The sequence below is a fragment of the Pezoporus wallicus genome, unplaced genomic scaffold (genome assembly GCF_028554395.1).
Source record: "Pezoporus wallicus isolate ANWC-B61680 ecotype Strahan unplaced genomic scaffold, APGP_CSIRO_Pwel_v1 scaffold_3294, whole genome shotgun sequence".
In the NCBI taxonomy this organism is placed as follows: Eukaryota; Metazoa; Chordata; class Aves; order Psittaciformes; family Psittacidae; genus Pezoporus; species Pezoporus wallicus.
Genome location: NW_026635478.1, coordinates 13692454 through 13718325, shown reverse-complemented (window position 1 = coordinate 13718325; position 25872 = coordinate 13692454). Strand labels below are relative to the sequence as shown.

Below are 25872 nucleotides of genomic sequence, written 5' to 3'. Positions count from 1 at the left end.
CATTGCACATGCTGGCTTGTAGAACTTCTTGGCTGGCTTGCCGGTCACATGAACTTATTACAAGACTGCAGCACCCAATAACAGCTTCTGCATAAGTTCCTGAGCAAATGGCCAGATTTTTCAAGATATTTTTGCTCTCATTAAGCAATCTAATGGGCTTTTAAGGCAGATTTCAGTGCTTTATCATTATGCTTAACAGTTTTAGTAGTTAGCCCTAAATATGTTTCTAGTAGTCAACTGTGAATCATCTTCTCATATCTTAATTTGCCTAAGTCATACTTTACACTCTGAGTAAATTGACTTAATGGAGTAAATCACTGCATCATGTAAATGAGTAGCAAAGTCTGGTCTCTGTTCAAATCCATTAAAAATGAGGCTTAATGGCTTGGGTAGCAGCTGTCTGTACTGCACAGGAAAATTTCCTGTGTGGCATAAATTTAGCCTGCTGTATGCGCAGGGGTTGTCTAATGGGAAGGAGATTTTCAGACAAGAAACTGATCTTCCTTGCCCCATTTTCTTTTGGTGGATTTAACTGTGGGCTTTTAAAAACAGCTAATTAAACATGAATATGGCAATTGAATCATTCAGAATACCTCAGTACATAGTTACTGGTTGCTTCTTTAAACTGCCAGAGAAAGATTGCTTGGCATGGGTGAAGTGACACTGTGGAAGAGCTCAGTGCAGGCAAGATGTTTTGTAGGAAGGGGGGTGACAGGCAGACTTGGCTGCTTCTCTGGGATGCTGCTGATGCTGTTTTAGTATCAGGGTGACTGGAAGTCAGTGTTCAGGAGTAAAGAGAAAGAAGGCTTTGTTTTCCAAGCATCCTGCCAAAAGTGATGAGTCCCAAGTGGCTGTTCAGCCCTTGGAGAAACTGGTGGGAAAGGAGAAGTCTGGTAAGCGTCAGGGTCTGAGCTGCCTTGTGAGTGCAGGGTGGTTGCGTGGGATCATGACCTCAGCATGGAAGGAATGGAAAGGGGTCAAGCTAGGGTGGTGAAAACTCTTTAGCCAATTAGCTGTGGGTGTTCAAGCTGGGTACACTGATGAAGTGGTGGCGACAGCTATTCCCAAATCTGTTGGACTGTCTGCTTGATCAGAGTTCTCTTCATGACGTTTTGGAATTAATGTGACCAGGTAGAGCCTGTTCATACCTGGCCATGCGCTCAGCATTTTTTACTAAATCTGTTTAATTGCAGTTTAAGGCTCTTTAGACCTTTCCTTCCATCTTACAGCCCTTAATGTAATAAGCATGTTTGTATCATGGTTTTGACACTAGGACTTTGTCTTCCTCAAAAGTTTCAGTGTTACATTCAACAGCTCATTTGGGTTCAATCATGTCAAGATTTACCTGCGTTCTCTATCAGCTCATGGGGTGCTAGTGGTACCACAGCTGCCCAGGAGCAGGTTAGCCTCAAAGGTACCTTAGCTGCCTCCACACAAGCTGTGCTCATAGGCATAGCTGAAGTTTGGACAGTCCAAACTGGATTATAAAGTTTCCCAGTGATGCTCTGAACACCTAAAGTTGTTGGAGGTTACGTCCTAATGTTTGTCTTGTCTTTGGAGTGCCCCATCCCTGGAAGTGTTCACGGCCAGGCCAGATGGGGCTTGGAGCAACCTGGTCTAGTGGAAGGTGTTCCTGCCCATGGCAGGGGGTTGGAACTGGATGAGCTTTAAGGTCTCTTCCAACCTTATCAGTCTAGGATTCTAGGATTTGCCTTGCATGGCCTTGTCTTTCAACTACATGTTTGAACTCACTAAACAAAAGGCACCAAGTTGTGTGTGAGGAGCATGTGGGAGGAGGGAAAGGTGGCGCATTGTAGACTTTACTCTTCCAGTCTATACTGAGCTGTTTGCTGTTGTGTAAAATAGCACTTGCCTTGTGCTGTATGGGTCTCATTTAAAACTTCTGTTTGTTTGCAGAATAACACCATTTGGAAGCCAGATTCCTGCCAAGAGTGCCGTTGCCACAGCAATATTGTCACCTGTGAACCTACCCTTTGCAAACATCCCCAGTGTGACTTTCAGAAGGTAAACAGCTGCAACTGTTCAAATGCTAGCTGACCCAATGTGGTGGGAGAAATGTCGGGTCACTCTGGAGTTCCAAGCCTTTGCCTGCTTTAAACCCCTGGAATAGTTGTATGTCAAAATGTGTTTGGGTCTGCCACACTGTGGAACCTGTAAAGGTGTGGTGGGAACAGTTCAGGTAGTTAGTCATACAGTCCCTGTGTAAGCAAAGCTCCTCTTGTATTAAGAGGGACACAAAACCAGGATTCAGCATGAGGTGTTTTCCTGGAGAAGGTGGCAGAGGTGAGCTGACTGCTTGTCTTCATACACTGTGGTGACAGCTGCCATGTCAACCTTCTAGGCTCAGCTGCCTCACTACAGCTCCCTTTGAATTCACAGCAGGATTTGGGGGGAGCAGGAGGGAACAGTGAAATCCCACTCCTCTTCTTAGGGTGTGTGTGACTGCCCAGGATCAGGCACAGTTCCTGTACGCTTTCACATCTCACCAGTGCAAGCTTCTATGCAAGAAATACATGGACAAAAACCAGTGTGTGAACCTTTGTCCCCTTCACCATGCTACAGACGGAAGCTTGGTGTTGGAACAGCTTTCAGACTGCCTGTGCTGCAAGGGCTGTCTGGTCCCCAAAGGAAGTGCCTGAATGGGCTTGGACCTCCCAGCATGACCCCAGCTTCCAGTCACCCTACATTTGAAGACAGATCTGGGTCTTCCTCAAATATGCAGGTGGATGCTTTCCACCCTGATGAACAATGACAGAGCTGAGTTTGTTTGTCTTTCAGTTTCTTCTGCCTTGTGATAGCCATTGAGCTTTTGTTGTCTCCTGTTTTATCTTTCTCTGTCTGAGCCTTCATTAATGGCTACAGCTAATTGGCCATGGAATTGGTCTTGCGTTAGCATCTGGATTAATGGGGTAACATGCATGGATGGCAATGAAAATTAGTGTTTTAAAGAGGCATTGCTGATATAATTATATGGCTTTATGAAGCAGGTTAAAATGTTTTCCAATATGACAGCATTAATGAGGAAATAATTTTGATTCTTACTGGTTCTCCTCCATTATTATCACTGTGTATTGATTAAAGCAAGACTGGAATATTAGGAAGTTCTCTGCTAGGGAAGAGAGAAATAAAAATGTGCTGGCACAGCACAACAGTAATGAGTGATGTTGTTCATCTTAAAAAATTGAATAAATGAAAAGGTGGCAACCTTAAAGCTTATAAAAGGAAATAGATTTATAGTGTGAAATGAATCTGTGTGATTCCTTGACATGGGGACCTGAACCCAGGACAGTAATCTTCAAGACAAAGGAGTTTAACAGTTCCGTAAAGGTCTGGCCATTGAAATGTTCAAAAGGATCATTAAGGAACTCAGAAAAAAAAAATAAATCCAGTCATCCTTAAGGCAGAAAGCAACCTCTGATGAACAAGGGCAGAAATCACAGTCCCTCTCCATGGTTTATTTCTTGTTTGCTCATTATGAGAGTTATGCTAATATTGCTGATCTTGTTTACAGCAAGAAAGCACAAACAAAACCAGGCAGGCTCTGCAGAAAGCAAAGCATCCCCATTGGCATCCTAAACATTTGTATATAGAACCTACCGCTGTGCATGCCGAATGTGTTGAGTAGGTGGAAAATTTGCAAACATTATTTCTGTTGTTTGAACCCAAACAAGCCAACAACCAAGAACAGCTTCTCCCCAGCATGATCACAGTTGAATAGGGTTTAATAGTTTAAGTTAAATGAAATGTTACGTTTTGTTTCCCACCTCTTAAAAAACACAGTATTGAAGAAAAACCTTTTTTTTTTTTAATTTGAAAAATCAAATTATTTCTTTTAGAGAACAGAGAAAGAAAACTTGTGACATTTCACACAAACTCACAGGGTGGTTTGGGTTGGAAGGAACAGCAGGAGACTTCCTAATTGTACTGTCAGGGTTATAAATTCTCCTCTTGTTTTGATGGTAAAATGTCAAATACAGGAAACTGACGTGCCACCCTTCAACAAAGCGATCTTGTGTAGCAGCATTATATATTTCTCTTCATACTTTTACTGTCTAAACAGAGCACCAGGTCCAGTAAGGCCCCATGCCTTTACCTTCATGTTGAAGTCTCTGTTCCACATGTGCTTATTGGATTCTTGTCTCTTCTTAGGGAGAAGTGCTCCAAATAGCCTCCAAAAAGTGCTGCCCTGAGTGTGCCTCTAGGGCTGAAGGCTTTTGCCAGCATGAAGGACAGATCCACAGCGTGAGTGCTTGGTTATGTTCCTTGGCAGGGGCAATCCTCCCCAGCTTTTAACTCTCTGTTTGGTTCACGTTAGTGAAGGATGCTTACGTGACGTGCTTATATTCTATCACAATCAGATCTTGTAGTATGATAACAGTTTGGTCATCAGGCTTTGCAGAAAGGGAATGTGTTGCTGAGCAATCTGTCCTCTTGTCTTAAGGGGAGAAAGTTTCCCACTCATTCATTCGCTTTGCTGTTTCTGTGGATGATTGAGACAACATAGTAATGTTAGTAGGGGAGCAAAGCACAGTGAACTTGACATATTAGCTATCCACAAAGAAGGCTTTTCTCTCATCAGCCATCTATGCTGGGAGAGATTGATTATTCTTGTGCGACCTGGGTTATGTATTTTGTAATCCTTAATTATTCAAGAAGCAGGTTGTGGTTTCACCCAGTGGTGCTGAAAGGCTAAAACAGTAAGTGTCTACAGATGAGAAAAAAATAAAGATTCATGGGTAGTAGTTAATGAATCACAGAAAACAATAGGTAAATGTAGAAAAATGTCTTAACAGTGAACCCAAGTTCTGTGCCTGGTCTCTTACAGACTTTTCTGTTTGACAAGAGGCAAGTCAAGTCCAAATCTTAAGAAATATGCTAAAATGCCCAGATACGTTTGAATATCTGGACCTGCTGCTGTACACCCGAGATGGATGTTGTCACCCTCTGTTTCAGCATGAGGCATGACCAGTATGAATCTTTTAGGAGCTAGACAAAGACTGGAATAGTAGGGGTAGCACATAGAATCCTAGAATGGTCAGGGTTAGAAAGCTCATCCAGTTCCAACCCCCTTGCATGGGCAGGGACACCTTCCACTAGAGCAGGTTGCTCCAAGCCCTGTCCAGCCTGACGTCTAACACTGCCAGGGGTGGGGCAGCCACAGCTTCTCTGGGCAGCCTTTGCCAGGGCCTCACCTCCCTCACAGGGAAGTATTTCTTCCTCATATCTAATCTGAATCTCCCCTGTTTTAAGTTTGAACCCATTGCCCCTTGTCCTGTCACTACTGTCCCTACATTCATCCTCTTCTCATGTTTCTATATATAATATATATTCTCATATTTCTTTATATTATATAAATATAATAATATTTAGTTAGTATATTACATTACATTTCTTGTTGTTGCTGTTGCTGCATTTTGCTGTGTTGTACTCTTGCTGCAGTTTTTGTCTTTCATCTGTCTGTAAGCCTGGTCTTAGGACAGAAGTCAGGTGAATAAGTGTGTATCGCCACAGGGATTAGAGACATGTTTGTACCTGTGGTTATCTGTAACACACCAATTCCACTCTGAGGTGGTCATTAAACAGGGTTTTTTGTTAGTGCAAAGTCTTGTATTGATGGTTGGAGCAAATTTCTTCAAGGAAAGATTGTTTTGTCAGTGAGCCACTGTAATGCCTTATGACTTGACCATCATTCTGCAAGTATCTGGCTAGCAACACTGGCACCAAGCAGTAGCTCCATAGAAGAAAATCTGTATTCGCTATCTGGCAAGAGTTTTTTTACTGCCTAATTCAGTATTGCATGTTTTCTGAAAATTAACATCCTCTATTTGCTGGGGAGTGTTGCAATGCTCCGACATGTTTCTTGTTGAGGCCAGTTTTTCCTCATCCAGCCTCAGGGTAGAGATACTTGTTTCTGCATTAATGAATAAGCAAATCTAATGAGGTTTTACTCACAGTAGAGTGTATTAAGTATGCGGGGTGAGCACTGTGGTGAGATGTGTTTTATGGGGCACGTTGACTATTTCTCTAAAGAAAACATGTCTATAAATGTACAATTTGCCCTGCAGAAGCTGTAATGAAAAGGGGTTGTATCCATTAGCCTGGATGTTTTGCAGTGGGTTGTTGCTGGATGACACTTTGCAACAGGAAGGAAAATAAGGCTGATCTCCAGGTTTACTACTTTGACAGTATTAACTTATTTTTAGCCCCAGTGTTGCAGCCGGGAGTAAGGGCTACAATGTGCCAAGATTGGCAGGGCCTGCAAAAGAGTAAATTTAATATTAATGTAGGGCTTGAAGGGGAGCAGATCTATTTACAGGTCTCATCAGCAGCTGGATTCACACTGTGTTTTCTGTGCTTTTGGTTGTGTTGTGCACTGCAGCATGGCACGGAGTGGGCCAGCTCTGGATGTGTCCGGTGCTCCTGTGCTCACGGGAAGGTGAACTGCACTCCTCCACCCTGCCCAGCCCTCATGTGTGGACCAGGGGAACTGCAATACACTCCTCAGGGATCCTGCTGTCCTAGATGTGTGGGACGTGGAGGTGAGTATTTTCTGGCTTCATTGATCCAAGTAGGCCACTGGAAATCTCTTTTTAGTCCCAAATCTGGAAATCTTTTCTTGTCTTGTCAGTTCTGTTGGGAGGACACTAGTGTCAGGTGTGTCCCTTAATTCTCTTTCTGTCCTGCTAACATGTTTACATTTTCAACAGCTTCATCCATAGGCCAAGAGGAAGTGGTAAGCTTTAAGCCGTGAGCAGATGTACCTAATAAATCCTTATTTTGGAGATTAAAATCTGGAAAAAAAATGCAGATATTTCATGTGTACAGAGGGACTTGGACTGCAAGTTCCAAAAATGCCTAAGCTGTTGGATATCTTTTCTCATAGAAACCCAGTGAGAGAAGTTCATCCAGAGCTCTTAGCTCCCACAGCTACAGCCCTTTAAAACTGGTGGAACTGTTACTGTCATTACCTGCTTTGATAAACCAAAGTTTTGAATTCTGAGATGCACAAAATAAGTGTCTTGGTTATGGATGACAGAAAGGGCTTAAGGGGCATTGGAAAAGAAAATTACGTTTTGTTTTCCTATCTCCTAGAGCCTTGTTCCTTTGATGGACACTTGTTCCAGGATGGGGAGGACTGGCACCTTGGTCGGTGCTCCAAATGCATCTGCAGGGACGGTGTGACTCGGTGCTTTACAGCTTCCTGCCAGGCTCTACTGTGCAGTAAGGTCAGGACCCATCAGCCTGCTGGGGGACCTTACACATTGCTGTCCTCTTTCCCTTGGCCAGGGCCATTTCTCATGCAGATGTGCAAATTAGTAGGCAAATCTTCTGTGTGACGAGCAGGCAATTTGGAAAAGGGAGCTTTGATGTGTGGAAGTGATGTGGAGTGACAGTTAAGCCTATCAATATACATATGCATTTGATAGGTGGACCGCTCAGTGGATAAAGAACTGGCTGGATGGCCGCACGCAAAGAGTTGTGGTCAATGGCTCAATGTCCAGCTGGAGACCGGTAACGAGTGGTGTCCCTCAGGGACCAGTGTTGGGACCGGTCTTGTTTAACATCTTTGTTGGTGACATGGACAGTGGGATTGAGTGCGCCCTCAGCAAGTTTGCTGATGACACCAAGCTGTGTGGTTCGGTTGATACGCTGGAGGGAAGGAATGCCATCCAGAGGGACCTCGACACGCTTGTGAGGTGGGCTGATGCCAATTTACAGAGTTTAACCATGCCAAGTGTAAGGTGCTACACCTGGGTCAGAGCAATCCCAAGCACAGCTACAGGTTGGGCAAAGAAGAGATTCAGAGCAGCCCTGCAGAGAAGGACTTGGGGGTGTTGGTCAATGAGAAAATGAACATGGGCTGGCAGTGTGCGCTTGCAGCCCAGAAAGCCAACCGTATCCTGGGCTGCATCAAAAGGAGCATGACCAGCAGGTCAAAGGAGGTGATCCTGTCCCTCTACTCTGCTCTTGTGAGACCTCACCTGGAGTATTGTGTGTAGTTCTGGTGTCCTCAACAGAAAAAGGACATGGAACTGTTGGAACAAATCCAGAGGAGGGCCACGAGGATGATCAGGGGACTGGAGCACCTCCCGTATGAAGACAGGCTGAGAAAGTTGGGGCTGTTCAGCCTGGAGAAGAGAAGGCTGCGTGGAGACCTCATAGCAGCCTTCCAGTATCTGAAGGGGGCCTATAGCGATGCTGGGGAGGGACTCTTCATTAGGGACTGTAGTGACAGGACAAGGGGTAACAGGTTAAAACTTAATCAGGGGAAGTTTACATTGGATATAAGGAGGAAATTCTTTCCTGTTAGGGTGGTGAGGCACTGGAATGGGCTGCCCAAGGAAGTTGTGAATGCTCCATCCCTGGTGGTGTTCAAGGCCAGGGAGGACATAGCCTTGGGTGATATGGTTTAGTGTGAGGTGTCCCTGCCCATGTCAGGGGGGTTGGAACTTGATGATCTTAAGGTCCTTTCCAACCCTAACTATTGTATGATTCTATGTTGGCTGTCTCTTCTCTACTGTCTTCTTTCTTCACCATTTTATTCACATTGATTCCTCTCGTCATTGCTGGCTAATTAAGCACAATACTGTCTAAAAAAACTGCTTCTATGTTTTATACTAAAAAAATAATGTAGGGTTGATCAGATTTTTTTTTATTTCTAAGAGGGAAGTAATGAAAAGATTTTTTGGTGGGGTTTTGTCTTCACAAATTTCAGTGTTTGGTTTGCAGCTGAAAGTTTGATTTGCAGGACTTATGTTTTTTTAAAATAGGAACTCCAGAAATACAGTTGAAAGCAATCAAATGCAGATGAAATTCCCCTTCTGACTTCCAAGAGTTCAGAAATACAAAACAACTTCAGCTGAAATAGCACTATTTCTTATGTGTGCCTGTGTTCAGAAATCAACCAAGCCAGCCAGATAAGTCAGGCAAGCTCAAGCAATGAGTCACGGTTTTAGTCCAGGTGAGAGAATTGGGACATTTTTGTCTCCGGTGTTTTTGCTGTGGACATATGATGAGTTCTTGGCACTTATGCAATGATCAGCCCAACCAAAATACCACAGGATTATAGACAGTACTTCACACTTTATACAAGTGACTCAGTTTTTTAATTCTTGTTATTATACTGCAAATGCTTAAGGGCATGACAGTGCTTTTTTTGGATTTCCTTTCATTGGGCCCATTGTACCAGTTGTCTTGGGCACCTTGGTGTAATCTTTTACAACAGCATGTTGTGCCAAGGAAGTGCAGGAACTGGCTCCCTGGAAATTCTTCTTTCTGACCTTGACTTGATGTTTTAGGGGGTGCCATTTACCAGCTTTTTTTTAATCTACTACCATGCTCCATCGATGATTGCAGAAGCTCCCTTGAAATGCATGCACACTTCCCTGTAGCACTAGTCATAAACTTCTTTTTTCCCTATTGATGCTTATGCAGCTTTCTACTACTGGGCCAGATGTTTGTGCCATTAACACACCTGTTTCTGTGCATGCTAATCGTGTTTTGCTTTGTCCTGAGATACTCAGTTAGATTTACTAAGTACTGTGCATTAAAACAAATTTATGCTTGCATTAGATTTCCCTCTTTCCCACTCCAAATGGACTGCTATTACCTGCTGACTGATTGCACTAATGTTTAATCAGCTAATCATTAGGATTTAATTTGTGGAAACAGAAACAACTGTGTTGGTGCTGTGATGTATCTGAGAATAACCTGCTGAGAGCATCCAAGTTAATGCAGAAGAAAGCCGATTTTGATGGTGTTCAAGGTATTGCCTACTCAGGTGCCTGGTGGAAGGGACATTAGCAGGATGTACTCTCAATCATACCTAACATTTTCTTTCTTGTGCCTATATCTCTGTTACTTTCTTCATTCTTCACTCCCTGTCAAAAGCCAATACATAAATTATCCCAGTCGTCCATCTTTCAGGTAACTGGGCCCTTCCCTGGGTGTTGAGGGAGAGGAACTTCAAAAATGCATGTTGCACGCAGGAGTGCACCTGAATGTCCCACCACATATTCCACCAAAATCTATGAAAGAGTTCTTTTAGGTCTGCTTAAAAGTTATCCTTGGTAACTTTTATATGAAGTCTTCCATTCTTTCTTTGAAAGCTAACAAAGCAGATAATAGTGCTTGGCATTTCTACACTACCAGCCCTACACTACAAGTAAGTCTTCTGATGTGGTCATCCTGATGTGGTTGCAGGGAGGTGCTGGTGAACAGAAGTATTCCAAGTCATTGGATGTACATTGAATTGTAGCAGGGGAATTGCAGATGCCTTTTGGATGGGTAGAGTTGAGGTGCACAGGAGCTGTTATATTGATGTGAAGTGCCAGCTTACTCCAGTGTGATTTAAACCAGTCATGGAAAAGTTTAGATTAGGATAATTCAGTTTTAAGCATAATTTATCACCTGTACAGACAGTTGTGCTGTATGTATTTAACTAAAACAGTGCAAAAGCCTGAGTGTAAATCACATGTTCAAAGCCTCAAAATGGGGCAGTACCAGGAAAATAAATCTTTTCCATCTCATGCTTTAGTATGCTTCTCTACATAGCCTTATATAGACTTTTTCCCCCCTCTGTGTATCTGCATACCTGAATATAAGTACTTTATCTTCTGTGTGCGTCTTTATCTGCACCTATATACCCATCTATGTATTTGGACCTCAGTTGCCATCCAAAGGGGCCCAGAAAATGAGATGAAGGAAGTGTCTTTAGTTTTCTACACTGGTCTTATGCTCTGAAGACTGCCCCAGATACTGGAGCAAAAATGAAACCTTGAGTGGCTGTGGGTTATCACAGAGAGACCACACCCCTGGAATTCCAGGCAGTGATGCTGAGCCCCATGTTAACTGTTCATTCTCTTACTTTACTTGTCTCTCATGCTTTCTGTTTAGGATGAAGTTACGGTTACACCTCCTGGAAAATGCTGCCCGGAATGTCTTCCAAAGCCCTGCTCAGTGTCAGGAAGAGTGTACCAGGTAACTCTTGACAAACCACACCAAAAGGCAGCTGTTCACAAGTTCTGGCACATCTCTCTTTCCCTTCCCCCCAGCATCTGACTTTCTGCCAGCACTGATAGCTTAGTACAACCGTTGCTTTTTTATTTCCTGGGAAGCCAGAAGAGTTGAAAGAAATTAGGACTAGATAAAAATTTGCTGGCAAGCAGAAAGGAAGTTTGCAAGGTGAAGCAGATTAGGCACTTTCTTTTCACACTTTTTTGAAGGAGGAAAGCAGAAAGCACTGGTGAAGATCAAAGTGTTTATAGCTTTCATTGTATCATCTGGAATTAATTTAATGCATTATTTAATGATTATGTTTATGGGATACTCTGTTAGTAATTATCTTTTGCTAATAATAGTAATTATTAGGATTTAATAGGCCTCACCAATGTCAGTAGCTTGAAGTTGATGAGAAATACACATCACAGGGACATCTCCCTCTTCCTGTTTGCTGATCATGTAGAGTTAAGCATTTAAGAAGAGTTTATTATCTGATACAGACATGCAGAAGGAGCCATCATATTCCACAAGGAGCATGGATTTCTGGAAAGAATTTGGCTATGATTCTATGATTGAAAAAGTGCTTAACACTCTTCATATATGTTCTTTTTGAACAGCATGGTGAACAGTGGGAAAAAAGTGCCTGCACTGCATGTGCTTGTCACAGGGGGGAAGTCAGATGTCTGAGCAAGACCTGTGACTCTGTTACCTGTGAGAAGGTAGTTAAAAATCATTCACATCTGATACCCTGCTGGCACATATCACTGTGCCTGTGCCAACAGGTTCAGGCAGTCCTGCTCAATGCTTGCTGATGTTTTGCAGGGGGAAGACAAGGTGCAGCATCCTGGGAAGTGCTGTGAGGAGTGTGTGCCTTCCAGGGGAAACTGCTTGTATGAGGACACTCCCAGGTACCATGGTGAGATGTGGAATAGTACTCACTGCGACTTCTGCGTGTGTGATGCAGGGCAAGTCACTTGCCAGGTAGCAGAGTGTGCCAAAGTGGAGTGTGCCAAGGTAAGAAAGGCTTTCTTGTTTCAAGATGGATCTCTCAAGTCTTGTGATTACTTTCCTCTTTTCTTTTTTCTCAGCTGACATTTTGGGGGTTGTTTAGTGCAATTTACCTTGAAAACGGTTCTCGGGAAAGGAGAGGAAACTTTGTATTTCCTCTGCAAGTCTGACTTCATAGCAGGCTTGTTTTGTGAAGCAAGCCAGTGTAAATCAGTGACTAATTTAACTTAGATTCCTTCCTCCACTGTTGCCTGCCTGCTATAATGGAGGGTCAAACACCCAGAAGTTTCAGTGACCGCTGTCTTTACCAGGAGCTGGGGAGAAACATAGAGGTCAGAGATAGTTAAAAGCTCAAGAAATGTTCCTTTTTTCTCCGTTCTGTATGCTACAGTGGGCTTCAGTAAGGTGTCTGGATATGGAAGTCAGTGTTCCACTTTCCTCCATTTTTTCCATACCATTCTTGGCATGGAAGGAAGCAAAGCTATTCTATTCCCAGTGCTGTTTACTCCAAAACTAACCACCCACAGCCTCCCTCAGGTTAGGTTATATTTGCTCTAAAGTGGATATGCAAAATGCGTTAGATAGGGTTGAATGCTTCACACAGACACATAAATATGTTGTGAATTGCCTTTTAGCAGTGGGATAAGAATTGTGTTGTTTGTCACTGCATCTGTTTTAATTGGTAGGCTAATACCTGCTTTACACCTATTACTCCACAGTGTCAGTGAAGAGAAGGGAAGGAATTGTAGCCTCCTGAGTTTTCCCTCTCAGTGTCTAATGCTTTGCTGGTGACTCTGCCTGTATGTTAAATCTTGAGTAGCAACACCCTTGTGTTGTGTCTGAAGTCCAGCCAAACTCTGGACATAGTGGATTCACTGGACTAGATTGTTTTAATGAGCATTCAAAAAAGTGAGAATCCACACATGGGGTCATCCAGATGATGATCACACAGAGAAAATGTATCTGGGAATAAAAGTGTATCCTTCTACATCTGAGAATGTGCCTTTAAATAGCAAAAACGCACCGAGTGTGGGACCCAAACTCTTGTCACTGGTGTAGTACTGCTGACAATCATCTGACCTTAAACTGCTTGGGGAGATTTTGCTGAGTGGAAAGTCGTGGCTGTCATAAAATCTTGTGCACTTGCATCTGTTTCACTCAGCTTCCTGCATGCTTATGGCTGTAAATTGGATCATTTACACTAATGATGATGGCATGCTGTCATGGCTCAGTAGGGAGAATTATTTAATATTCATGCTTATATCTTAGGTACGGACAAAGAATCCATTATTCAGGAAAGTCAGGGATATTTTACGGAAGAATAGCTGGAGATGTTAACATGTAGGGTTCAAAACTGGGGGTCGGGGGGGTTGAGAGGTGTGCAGCAATTTTTCAAACTAGGTTCTCAAAGGAAACCACCCATTTAAAGCCTGAGCATCTAAAAAGGTGATATTATTTGTCAGAGAATGAACCGCTGCAATTTTGAATTGAATGAAACAGAGGAAGAAGGAGGAAGACAGTGTCTTTGTTGTAGACAAGAGTTACGGTCCCACCTGATAGAAGATATTTTCCCAAGGATTTATTATTCTGCATGGCTTCTCTTGCTTCTTCAAGTCATGACCAATCATAGTTCACCTTAGTAATGCAAGGGGCACATTAATTAATTAATTACAAGAAAATATTTACTCAAAAAGCAAATTAAATATTTCCTTTTTCCTTTGCTTTTTCCTTTTTGAGTTGTAGGTCTGAGTTTTACCCTCATAAATAAATCAGAGCTGATGTGAAGCTAGGAGCATTTGGATTCATCTCTTCATTAAGGCACTCTTAATTTTCTGGTCACATCATCCTATTTAAAGTGTAATGAGGCCACAGATATGAACTGCAAATCCTAGACAGCTCGACATAGTAGAGCAGCGTTACTTGAGCATAGAGGTTTAGCTTATAAATCCTTTCAAACAAACCTGTGTAGCAGCTGCCAAATGAAAGTGTCTGTGGTGATTCTGACTAATCTTCAAAAAGCCATTTTCAGCAGCTTACTGATGAGCTGGGAGTACAAGTAATGTGGCAGGCTGGGTTAGCCCTGGATCTTGAAGTGGATGCACTCAACCAGATCCACTCAAAACTGTCAGAGCATCAAAGAATCCTGCTGGAGCACTTGCCAGCACCCCAGCTGAGTAAGCGCACCCTTGAGGATGTTCAGAGGAAGATGGGTTATGGGTGCTAGCAGAGGATGCTGCAGCCTACCTGAGTAGGCTAGTGATGAAATACTTCTGCTGCCAGCCTGCCAGCTCTGGGAAGGACAGAGCTTGCAGGGTGCTGCGTGACTACCAGACAGCCAGCGAGTTGCAAATGTGTTTCTGGTATTTGAAAGAAATGGAGCTAGTTGAGAGTTATGGGTAATGCCTATAGATGTGTTTGAGGTGTGTATGTGTTTGAAGGAGGTTGCACAGAACATCTTTTTTCTCTCTTCTGTCTCCCAGCCCATCAGTGCCTTTCGATGTTCTCAGCCTGGAATATAATGAACAATCCTGGTTCTCAGGTTTTCTGTAGTGTGTTTATGTATGTGGGTGGGGAAGTGGGCAGGGTTGGGGATGGGAGAGTTTACAGTACATAGTAGTAACACAAGATCCAACCACTGCCAATAGTATTTTGAAGTAATGATTGAAGAGCAAAATGCATCGAACTGGCAGAGATACAGGCTGTGTGTGGTCCTCAGTGACTAAGAACCACACGGTTTCTCCTCTCTTAATCATGCTCAGAAATGTATGAGGGTTGCCAGAGTGTGGCCTGGCTTAGTTGTTCTGCCTTGATAAAACTAATGGTGGCTGGTGCTGTTACTGCCTTACCTATGCCTAAAGTAATTCACAGGCAAAAACTGGTGAGTGTGCCACCAACATCTGTGCAGTTTCTGTTGAGTATGTATTATCTTGCCTATGTTAACAGTGTATGAGAACCTGGTCCAGAAAAGCTCCTAAGGAAACTGAAGCTTTTTCTTTCAGGCTGTGTCCTTGTTCTCTAGGACAGTGTCCCTCTTTTCTAAATATTCAGCTTACACTTAGACACAAAAAGTTGTGATGAATTAGGGCACTTCATTGCTTCCTCCTGCTGCTAAATTCTTATCTTCCAAGTGAAGTTAGCTAAGTGGTTTCTGTGGAGCTGTACAGTTGTAACCAAGAACAGACTTTTTCCATCTGGGATAAGTAGCGCATGTGCTTAGTAATTCTCTTGGGGACAAGAAGTAGACCATTCAAAACAAAGGTAAGCTTCTGTGCGTTGAAATCTTGACAGTGGTCCAGTGAAATCCTAGTGATCCACAGTAAAAGGGTGATCTTCTCTGCTGAATTTAGGGATGAAGTAATGGCCTTATCACTGAAATCTCTGGCTTTTCCCGAGGTTTGTTGGGCAAGTATTCACCAGGCCCATTTTTCAAACTGTACCTTCAGAGATGAAGTAGGCTGGAGAGAAGATAAGGCGAAATTAGATACTGAAGATTGCATTCCAGAGCAAGAGCTGCTCTGCCTCTGCATTCCAGAGTATTTTTGGCAATGTAGATTCCATTTGAATTGCTGCAACCTTTCTCTTTACAGGGTGAAGAATTAATTCACTTAGATGGGAAGTGCTGTCCTGAATGTATTTCAAGTAATAGTTACTGTGTTTACAAAGAACATACCAAAGCTGTGAGTATCCTGGTACTTTGGAGCATGTAATAGTGAGTTTTGCTCTCCCTTTTCAGTTCTGAGAAGGGTATTATTTGCAAGTGTAGCAGAAAAATAATTCATTAATACTGTCTGCAGACTACTTTTACAATTTACAGAAAATGCTTGTTTACAATGTGTGTGTCTGCTGCAGAGTTTAAATTTGCCTTGCTTTCCTTTGTGCAGTATAATCAATCATTTCCCTTTAATATTTAATATATGTACTCGCAGGTTTCTTGCACATCTCATGGAGTTAAAGACACCTGACTTTAATCCTATAAACTAGAGGCTGCAGAGCTGGGGCAATGCATAGCTTTCTGCTATGTATCCCACTGATCGTAATTTTTACTTTACTCAGTACTTTATTAATATTGTCAAAGAACTTTCATTTTGTAATTAAATACAAAGAAAACATTAGTTATCTTGGTTTAAATGTACTAGGAATGGTCTTTTCATTGCTCGGACAGGTGAAGGCTGGAGCTCATAGCTGCTGTTTGCCAACACGTGAGATAATGGGAAGTTTAATACTCCCTTTTTAAAGCTAATACTTCCCTTTCTTTCCTCAGATCTCTTTCTCTGACCCAAGTGAGGTAAAACATATTAAGGTGTTTATTCCAGTTTGTGCTTTATCCCTTTTAAGAGAGGAACTGGCACAAAAGCTTCACGGACATTTAAAAATGTTTGCTGTCTCTTTTCTGCCTTTTGACTTCTTTATGTGGTGCCAGCAGAGCCTCATCCACTGAGCTTTGTTGGCCTCTGAGCAAACCCAGGGACGCACATCACAGGAGGGAATAGGAAGTGGAAGGCCTCTTCTCTCCAACGAGTAGTAAAAGTAGACACATGTTAGGTGCAATGAATAGTTTTGAAGCAAGCTGGTGATACATCTTCATCTCTGTGATATGTGGGCAAGTCCTTAGTGGTAGAAAACAGGGCAACAGAAGGGAGGAGGAGAGAAAATAAAATGCTTTGAGGGTTAGAAAGGACGAGTCCAGAGGAAGCCATGAAGATACTCCAGGGGCTAGAGCACCTCTGGTATGGAGACAGCAGAAAGGGTAATGGCTTTAAACTGACTCAGGGGAGATTTATACTAGGCATTACAAAGAAGTTCTTTGCTGTGAGGATTATGAGGCCCTGACACAGGTTGCCTAGAGAAGCTGTGACTGCCCCACCCCTGGCAGTGTTCAAAGCCAGGTTGGACGGGGCTTGAAGCAACCTGCTCTAGTGGAAGGTGTCGCTGCCCAGTGCAGGGGATTGGAAGTGGCTGAGCTTTAAGGTCCTTTCCAGTCCAAACCAGACTGTGATCCTGTGAAAATTAAGGGAGGTGAAGAAGACGAAAGGACATAGTGCTAGCTGGAAAACACCATGCTTTAGGGGGAGTGCTGAGGTTGAATGTGCTCATGTTTTCATGGGCCAAGGACGACTCAGCAGGCACTTTGTGGGCTGCCTTACTCTGGAAAGGCAAAGAGGTCAGGAGAGTTAACAGCACAGAAGCACAGTCCTATGTTGGCGGGCCTCAGTGCTGAAACAGCCCCAGAAATGTTTAATTTACTACTGGTAGCCTTGCAATTCACCCAGGGAGTTCCATACATGCACAAACACTTTGTGCAAAGGCTTTGCTTCCCTGTTGATGCTGACTGTTGTGCTTTTCTTATGCAGAATGGAGAGAAATGGGCAGAAGGGCCGTGCAGAGAATGTGAATGTCGGGACGCAGAGGTGGCCTGCTTCCAGCATTCCTGCCCACCCTGCCCGCCTGGCAGCCTAGCTGTTGAGGTGAAGGATGACTGCTGCCTGAACTGCAAGCCAGGTACAAACCCAGGGTCAGTCATTCCTCACTGTCACTCATGTTAGTGTGTGTTACATACGCCTCTGGCATGGGGATTGTTCTGGCATCCCCGTGGTCTTCACTTCCCCAGGACCTGCGTTGAATTGCAACTTGTCTTCAGTTTTCACTTGCTAATTAACTGGTTTCCATGTCATCTAGGGTTTGTATCATTAGAGTTCATAGGTCCATATCATTAGGGTTCTTAGCAAGGTTCAGGCTTCATCCAAAAGCTCCCACTGATTTCCCCTGATATATGTGACAGCTTTCTTTTGACAAAAGAGTTTCTCCTTGTATTTGGTGTTTTGGAAATGTTTAGTCTTTTTCTTTTGTCTTCAGCATGAGTTTTACAAAGCAGGGGACTGCTCCTTTCTGAATCATAACTTTATGGGCTCCTGATTCTTGGGAGTGGAAGTAACAAGCCCACTTCCATTTTTATGCCACAAACTTACTCAAATCTGAATAGCTGCCAATTAATAATTGTTTGGAAAGATTAGGATAGCTTATATGTTAATTTTGCATATAAATTAATTTTTCTCAAGGATTTTGTCATTCTCCTTGACTTATATTTCATAGTTGGTAGGCTTTAGGTATGGTTTGCTACCTTATCACGTTGGTGGCTCTTCTTGTTGCATTTATGTAACTTTAGTTTTATCAGAGTGCTCTGGTTAATGTTTTATCTCGGTAAAAAGAAAATAGCTTCACAGTTTAATTATGCTTTCGTTGGCAGGAGTGCCTTAGCACATCTGCCATATTAAGGCTTTAAAGCTTGTTATTTACTGCATGCTAATACAAATGCAAAGCACTACAAATTGAAAAGTGAGGAAAATGGGGTTTGGCTGGTTCAGATAAAATTGTTGTGGATTTACGAAAGGGAACAGCCCCTGCACAGGCTCCTAAGGAGAGGACAGATTATAAAGTGCTCTCAGCACCTCTCTGTTCTTCTTATCAAGAAGTGCCACTGCATACTGATTACCTTTGAAAACCTGGCCTCTTAGTTTAGCTTCCATAATGGTCGCATTTTGGAAAACACAGGCTTTGAAATCATGGTGTTGGACAGAGAGAGCCAAACTTGCACTTTTGTGTCCTAAAAGGTAAATGGAAATTTCCTTTCCTGAAGCCTGCTATTTTCCGCTCTTTTTCTGGTTTGCATCACAGGGGATAAGAAACAAATGCAAAATCCACCCTGCAGCAGTTCAATCTGTGAGCCCAGAGCATCAGTCCCTAATGCATCTGCTTCGTTAAAGCCAGTAAAAATTTATTGCTGCTTCTCACAGATGTGTTGGGGGAAGCAGACAGAGAGAACCCATTCATTCTCAGGCAGTGTAAAGCATATAGCCCTGAGCACAGCTGTATTTATGTTAAAACCAGCAAATATGCCCTCTCACTGAGAATATTTGGGTTGAAGCAGAGGGAATTTTTTCTTGTATCTAGAGAAAAATTGCCCATTCTGTACCTTTCATTGTCAGACTGGAAGGATGGGGCTGTACATACATTTGGAAAGTCATTGGGAAGAAATGAATAGAGACAGAGACTCCTATAGTCCTCTTGTTTATCACTCTGGATTCATTGTTATCTTCAACTCTATGTCTTCTGCAGCTTTTGATTCCAAATTCTTCCCTTAGGTACCTCCCTGAAAACATGCAGGTGATTTAGTGTAATTGAAGGAGTTTTCAGCATTGTGATCCTTTTTTGCTGACTTGCTGGAAAGGAACAGACAGCTTTTCTTCCAGCAAGCTGAAGTAGCTCAGTAGTAAAGCAAAAGAAGTCCTTCCTTGGCTTCTGCAAACAGAGCAGCTGTGTCGTTTGAGAAGGTGCCTGTGGCCATGAAATGTTTGCTATGGTACTGTGACACAAAGCCTTTTTTTGGAGGGGGAGTGGTCTGCCACCTGTACTCTGACCTGGCATGGAAACAGTCTTGACTTATTGCAGGGTTTGACTGAAGGAAACTCTAATTCAGGTTGTTTCAGACCATTAATTCCTGATGACTTACGATTTTTACTGCTGAGAAACCATGTGAACAATGAATATCCTGTTTATCAATAGCCTAGAAAATGTGAGCTGTGTAGTAACTTCTCCCATGCTGGAATAGTTAGCCCACTTTATGCAATCATGGTTAAAAAAACCTACTCCAAAGCTAACACACCTTGAATTGCTAATAGAAATAAGTAATGAATTTCAGTTTGATTTTGGATTATGCATTGTTTTGTGCCTTCCTGATTGAAAACATTGCTGGTGGTTTTTATCATTGTATCTTTCCTTTGTGCCAGTTGAGTGCCACCCAGACTGCTTGACCTGCTCTCAGTCCTTTGATCACTGTAATGCCTGTCGTGACCCAAGGAAGAAGCTGCAGAATGGGCGCTGTGTGGAGATTTGTGAATTGGGCTTCTACCAGGATGGGGGTGCTTGCTTAGGTAATTTCTGCAAGGGCTTATATCCTGTCACATGGCTCTCTGTTGCATGCTGTGCTTTTGTTTGTAGGATCCCACAGGCTTTTTATAAAAAGATTGCCAGGCTTTGTTTGGAAAAGCATTCAGGCACATACTGAATAGTAACCATGGCCTTGAGGTTTCAGGCAAATTCTCAAACTTGTTTGCCAAAATGAGGCAAAATTATTTCCTTTTATTAGAGCAGAGGAGTCTTGTTGCATCAAGATGTTTGGGCTGTGTTCAAGGCCAGGGTGCATTGATAGGGCTTTGAGCAACGTGGTCCAGTGTATCCCTGTCTGTAGCAGTGGGGTTGGAACTAGATTAGCTTTAATGTCCCTTCCCACCCAAACCATTTTATGTTTTATGATTCTATGATCTTTCTTCTTTCTCTTGGAAGCCTGCAGTGAAACATGCTCAGCCTGTACCAATGGATTTGAGTGCTCCTCGTGCCAGGCATCTCTACTCATGAAGAACAGGCAGTGTGTGACCTCATGTGGCAAGGGATACTTTCAGGATCACCTCCTCTGCACAGGTAACTCCAAGCAAAAAAGACTGCAGTGCTTTCTGATAGCAAAATAGCAGACAAAAGCTATACCCAGGCTTTTAGATACACTCTCTGCAGAGGGATCTGCTGTTGACATAGGTGTTAATGTTCACCCTAGAGTAAAGGAAGGAGTGAACAGAGGAACTACATCATGCTGTGTAAAATTGATTACTGGTTGGGGAAATACTCATTGAAATGCCTCAGTGGATCAGTGCTGTTGGTCTAAAACTCTGCTTTTGAACACTGCCAGGTTTTACCAATGTCCTCTTTCAATTCAGAATTCTCTTTTGGAAATGTGACTGTGGGTTTTGTGGTGTTAAAGGTACAGAGCGAGCTGCATGCACTAATTTTACTAAGGAAGTAACCCTCTGAGCCATGCCGGGCAATCTGATCCGTGGGAGATTTCTTTGAGGAAAAGAAAATGGAGCTAATGCCAGGCTTTTCAGGAGATGGTACTTTGAGTGGCATAGAAAATGTCCTGGAGGGACTGGGGCTTGGTGAGACTCAGAAAAGCTCACAGAAAATACTTTTTTAGGAGGTTTTTGCTTTGTTTTGCAATGTTTTTTTCATATGGTGCACTTGTCCTGAAAGTTGGTAGGATGACTGTTCTCAAGAAGCATGTTTAGAAAGTAAATTAGTGATACTATAAAATGCTGAGATGTGTCTTAAATCCTGTATCTTAGTAATTGGAAAGACTGAGAGTAAGATTGGGAAGTTACAGTTTTCTCTTTGATGGAACTATGACATTGCTTTTATGAGTTTCCCTTGCTCTTTTGAAATACTTGTACTTTTCCCACACTGTAAGGCAGCTGCTTTTTCATCATGACAGTTTGTTTCCTCTAAAGTTAACACTTTTTTGCTCTTGATGTTGGCCTTTTTTAGAAGGCTTCTAGTTATTTCTGCAGCTGTAGTTCAGCAAACTGAACTACATGGAGTACATGCTTAACTTGAGCCAGTGCTTTAATTTCTTTGGAACTACCCCTCCTGCTTAAAATTAAATACAGGCTGAGGACTTTTGGCAGATTTCAGGGGAAAGCACTTTGGAAAGTCTAGCTTCCTTTTCTGAAGTGGTTTTCTTTGAAGAGCTGACTGTTTCTTTCAGGTTTTGGAAGTCTGAAAAACCTTTGTCCCCCAGCAGTGACTATAGACTGGGGCCCCATTGTGCATGTATAAATAGAAAAGAGACCCAGTCAAAAGAATTTATAGACTTAAATATCAAATAATCTTCTACTTAATTTGGTTTTATTTTACCATTTCCTTTCCACCTGCTCCAAGTGTTTTAATTGGCAGTGCCCGCGTACTGCTGAAGCAGTAGGCAAAGGCTTATGTTTTGTTTTATTACTGGTGTGTAGATTAGTGATCGTACATTCCATCCAAATTTGCAGTCACGCATGCTTGTAGCTGAAAGTTGCTGGGAAAATTTGCTCCTCTTTCCTCAAGGGAATTAAACCAATTTGCTTTAGTTCTGCCTGGCTGCATTTTCTGCATAAAGTCAAACCAGTGGAGAAAGTCTTACGTTTCAGATATGGTCTATAATTCATTGCCATTCACTCTTTCTTTGTATCCTCTTTATTTTTACTAATCTCTAATCTGATTGCCCAAATGACTCTTGGACTGCTCAGAAATATTTTTCTCATAATGGCTTTAACACCTGCAATAAGCATGTTCCAAAAGCACAAAAAGAATGAACTAGACTGTGTTCATTGCTATAGCTCCAGTAAATTCCCTCTTGAGGAGTTTGCTTTGGAGATGAAAATACTTGTAAGACCAGGCTTTTTACTCCCTCCTATTGTTGAAACACTGTTGGCTGCATTGTAACAAAGTACAGTGAATTGGTCTTTCTTTTTGCCCATGTTTCATAACATCTGGCCTAATTCAATCTATTTTGAATTTCAGAATACAGTTGTTTGGTCTCTGTGCCAGGGTTGTTTCCTGCTCTAGTCCCTTCACCTGCTTCTGTAAAGTATTAAAACCATTAAGAGAAAATAAAGTTGAGGATAAAAGGTTATAGGTTCAGTTACGTAGCAGTGTATTTGACAATCATGGAGCAGTGTGTATCGGACTTTGAGCAGAGTGGTGTCAGAAATAAGCTGTGGAAACAGTTAAGAAATCCCCCACCAAAGGCAAGGCAAAGGGATGCAAAACCAAAAGATGCCTGCCTGGTATAACAGAGGTGCTTGAAGGACTTGCAGTGTTCAGTGCTCCCACTCATTTTTCTAACTTAATTATTTATGTTTTAAAGATTATTCAAAAGCCTAGGTAAAACGCAAGTGTTTCTGCTTTGATCTCCCAAATGTGAACGTTGAAATGCGTAACTTGACACTAACAGACCCAGCTCACTCTGCAGCAAAGCACTTGGATTTTTATTCACAGCCTGGTCTTCTCTGATGTATCTGGCTGCTGGGGCTCGTGTCAAGGATAAATGGGGAACACAGAATAGTTAGGGGTGGGAAGGACCTTAAGATATCTAGTTTCAACCCCCCTGCCGTGGGCAGGGACACCTTGGACTAAACCGTGTCACCCAAGGCTCTGTCCAGCCTGGCTTTAAACACGTCCAGGGACGGAGCAATCGCAGCTTCCTTGGGCAACCCATTCCAGTGCCTCACCACCCTCACAGTAAAGAACTTCTTTCTTATATCTAACCTAAACTTCCCCTGTTTAACATGACTGAGCTGAGCCTGCCCAGTTTATGGTGAGGAGGGCGGGTTAGAGGTGTTCAATGATACCATGTTGCACAGTGCAATTGGACCCCATCTGTGCTTTCCCAAAACCAAGCATGGACTTCTTCCTGTGTTCTTGGTGGGATGCCAGTTGTGTTAGCTCTCCTGCTGTCATCAAACCCGGGAATGTTACACCTGTACTGATGCAGATAGCACACAAGTTTGGTGAGTGGATCTTTAGTTGATTCTGTGGTTTCTGGTCAATTGTGAAAGAACAGAAACATCGCTTTGTAGGACCTCTTATCTTTCAAAAGCCTGATCTTGTGACACTTCTCTATGACTCCTACATTACACCTTAAGTAAGAGAGGAGAGAAAAAGACCTGTTGATTCAGGAAGCCACTGGAATGCTCTGGCTTTACCCAAGAAGTGGGACCCTGGAAATTTCATCTGTTCAGCATTGATTTTCTGGAAAGACATGTCACTGCAGCTTAATGAATACCATCATGTCAGCAGAGGCAGAATAATGGCAAACCCTGTTGACCTTTCATCCAAGCAGGAAGGTCAGCTATGTTCTCTTGAACATCTTTCCTTCAGCAGCAGTGTCTGGTTAAGCTACAGGGCCTTGCATGTAAAAGTCCAGTGTCTGCACTGAAGGGAGGAGGCAATGCAGAATAGCCCCTACAAATCTGGACTGAAACCAGCCAGGAAGGGTGAAAGCAGTTCCCTGGTGATGCAGTCGCATCTTTTGATTTATTTTCACACAGCTGCTTAGTTGCTGTAGGCAAAGATGTTTTAGCTGACAGTGGCTTGTTGAATGCTTCCATTTCTTCGCTTGCTTTTTTCGGTGGAGTTGGTGACTGTTGGGGCAAGGAGCAGCTGTTGAGTCAGGCAGTGATCCAGTGCTAGAAGAGCCAAAACTTCTGTGGGCAGGGTGTGCATGTGCGTGCATAAACACAGGGCAGGCTGCTCTTCTAGCTGCATGAACCCAGGTCCTGGGGACCCATTGCTTACAAGTCCAGCTGCAGTTGTACCATCTGATGGCAGAGTGCAGATATTGGCTGGGATTTAGTAGCTGCTGGACTTGTGACAAAAAAGTCCTCAAGACATCTGAAAATAAATTGCCCGGTACGTGTCGCTGCAAGCAGGAGAAGTGAAGGGTTGTATCTGTAGGAGCATGAATCAGGCTGTGCGTGTCTGTCATCTGGAGACTGGCAGTTGATAACTCCTGGAGGCACTTGCCTCCTCGCATATGGAAATGGCTGTGTCGGATGAGTCTAGGGAGACTCTTCATGGGGGAGGGCTTGCAGAGCAGAGCTAGTAACTGGAGCAGTGCATCAGAGCTGAGTCTCTTGCTGCAAGCATTTCTTTTTGTTGGCCCACCTGCAGAAATTGTTACTGATCCTTGGGCCTTTTGCACTGCTTCCAAATGCTAAATGTGTCTCTCTTGCTAAAAATCAGGTTGCTTTCTTTCTCCTTTCTCTCTTTACTTCCAAGGTCTGCTACTTGGATTTCATCCATTTCTGTCCCAGAGAAGCCACTTGGGCCTGGCCTCTGTCTAGTAGCTTGAAGTCCAGAGGATCTGTTCCGTATCAGTTTGTCAAATTTACTGCAGCTTCTCAGAAGGTCTGATGACCTCTGATGGGTTGTACTTCATCTCACTGTATCCTTTCCATAGCTGAGATACCACACAAGTCATCCCGTTTAGGAAGACATGCAATTTTAACATGACAGCTGCCTCACTACAAGACTTGAAAGCTGCTGTGATACCCAGGAGCAGATTTGCAGGATCTTTGCCAAGGGCTGGTAAGAGCCAACTGGGAACTGAAGAGAGGAAGTGAAGTAAGATCTTAAATGCCTCCAGCCTGCAGGCTGTGCTGGTTTGTATCATTACCTGGTTGGAATCTGGTTGTTGCAATATTCTCCACTAGAAGTATGACACTGGAAGTGTGCTTGAGACAGCTGCTTGAGAGAAGAAATTGAGGTGAGGAAGTGCTCGGGAGTACTTGGTCTAGTGTAGACAACAAACGGTGCATGGCAGGAGCTGAAGCACATTTGCCCAACTGACCTGGCTATCATCAAAAGTATTTTTAATACAGCTGTATGCAAGGCTGACTGTTCAAAAACAGAACCTGGGGGCCAGGCTGCCAGGAGAGAAAAGTGTCTCTGTGAAACGAGCAGCGTCTCCAGAGAGGAGTTGAGAACTTTGCACATAACTGGGTGTGTTGATGTGTCAACATATTGAGGCAGGTTAACAGCAAGGGGGTTGAGCTGTGCAGTAGGAAGTCTATAATTAGAAGATCAGAGTCCTGGTATCCACTCTTTCAAGAAGATGTTGAAAGTTAGAGTGAGCTCAGGGAGGAGCAAAATGCTCACATCTGGAAGGTGAAGTGAGGACATTTCAGTACTTAAGAGTCTACAGCATGAACTCTGCAGTTAACTTTTGAGTGTAGACCTGCCCTGAGAATCATCCAAGCTGCAATGAGACGCAGCTTTTTATCAGCAAGGGGTATTATTGACTGGAGCAGAAAAGTATGCACAATCTTTACTTCGAGATGGGATGTTTGGAATTGGTACACTGTGTTTGGAAACAACATTGTATTGTGATTCATCCACAGTTAGACATGCTTGATAGGGGTGATGGCACTTGCTGTGGTATTCAGGGGGAAGATCCTTCTGGGTACAGGATGCCCAGCA

General features: G+C 43.1%; 1 protein-coding gene across 1 annotated transcript in view; it reads left to right on the top strand.

Moving 5' to 3' along the window:
* FRAS1 (Fraser extracellular matrix complex subunit 1) overlaps positions 1–25872 on the top strand; it is a 157546-nt gene that overhangs the window by 50605 nt on the left and 81069 nt on the right. The window contains exons 3-13 of the mRNA XM_057431162.1: positions 1918–2025; positions 4171–4263; positions 6401–6560; positions 7114–7247; positions 10918–11001; positions 11640–11741; positions 11845–12036; positions 15618–15707; positions 17382–17529; positions 19815–19958; positions 20371–20505. Coding sequence (XP_057287145.1) covers positions 1918–2025; positions 4171–4263; positions 6401–6560; positions 7114–7247; positions 10918–11001; positions 11640–11741; positions 11845–12036; positions 15618–15707; positions 17382–17529; positions 19815–19958; positions 20371–20505 — 1390 coding nt within the window. The remainder of the gene's footprint in view (positions 1–1917; positions 2026–4170; positions 4264–6400; positions 6561–7113; positions 7248–10917; positions 11002–11639; positions 11742–11844; positions 12037–15617; positions 15708–17381; positions 17530–19814; positions 19959–20370; positions 20506–25872) is intronic.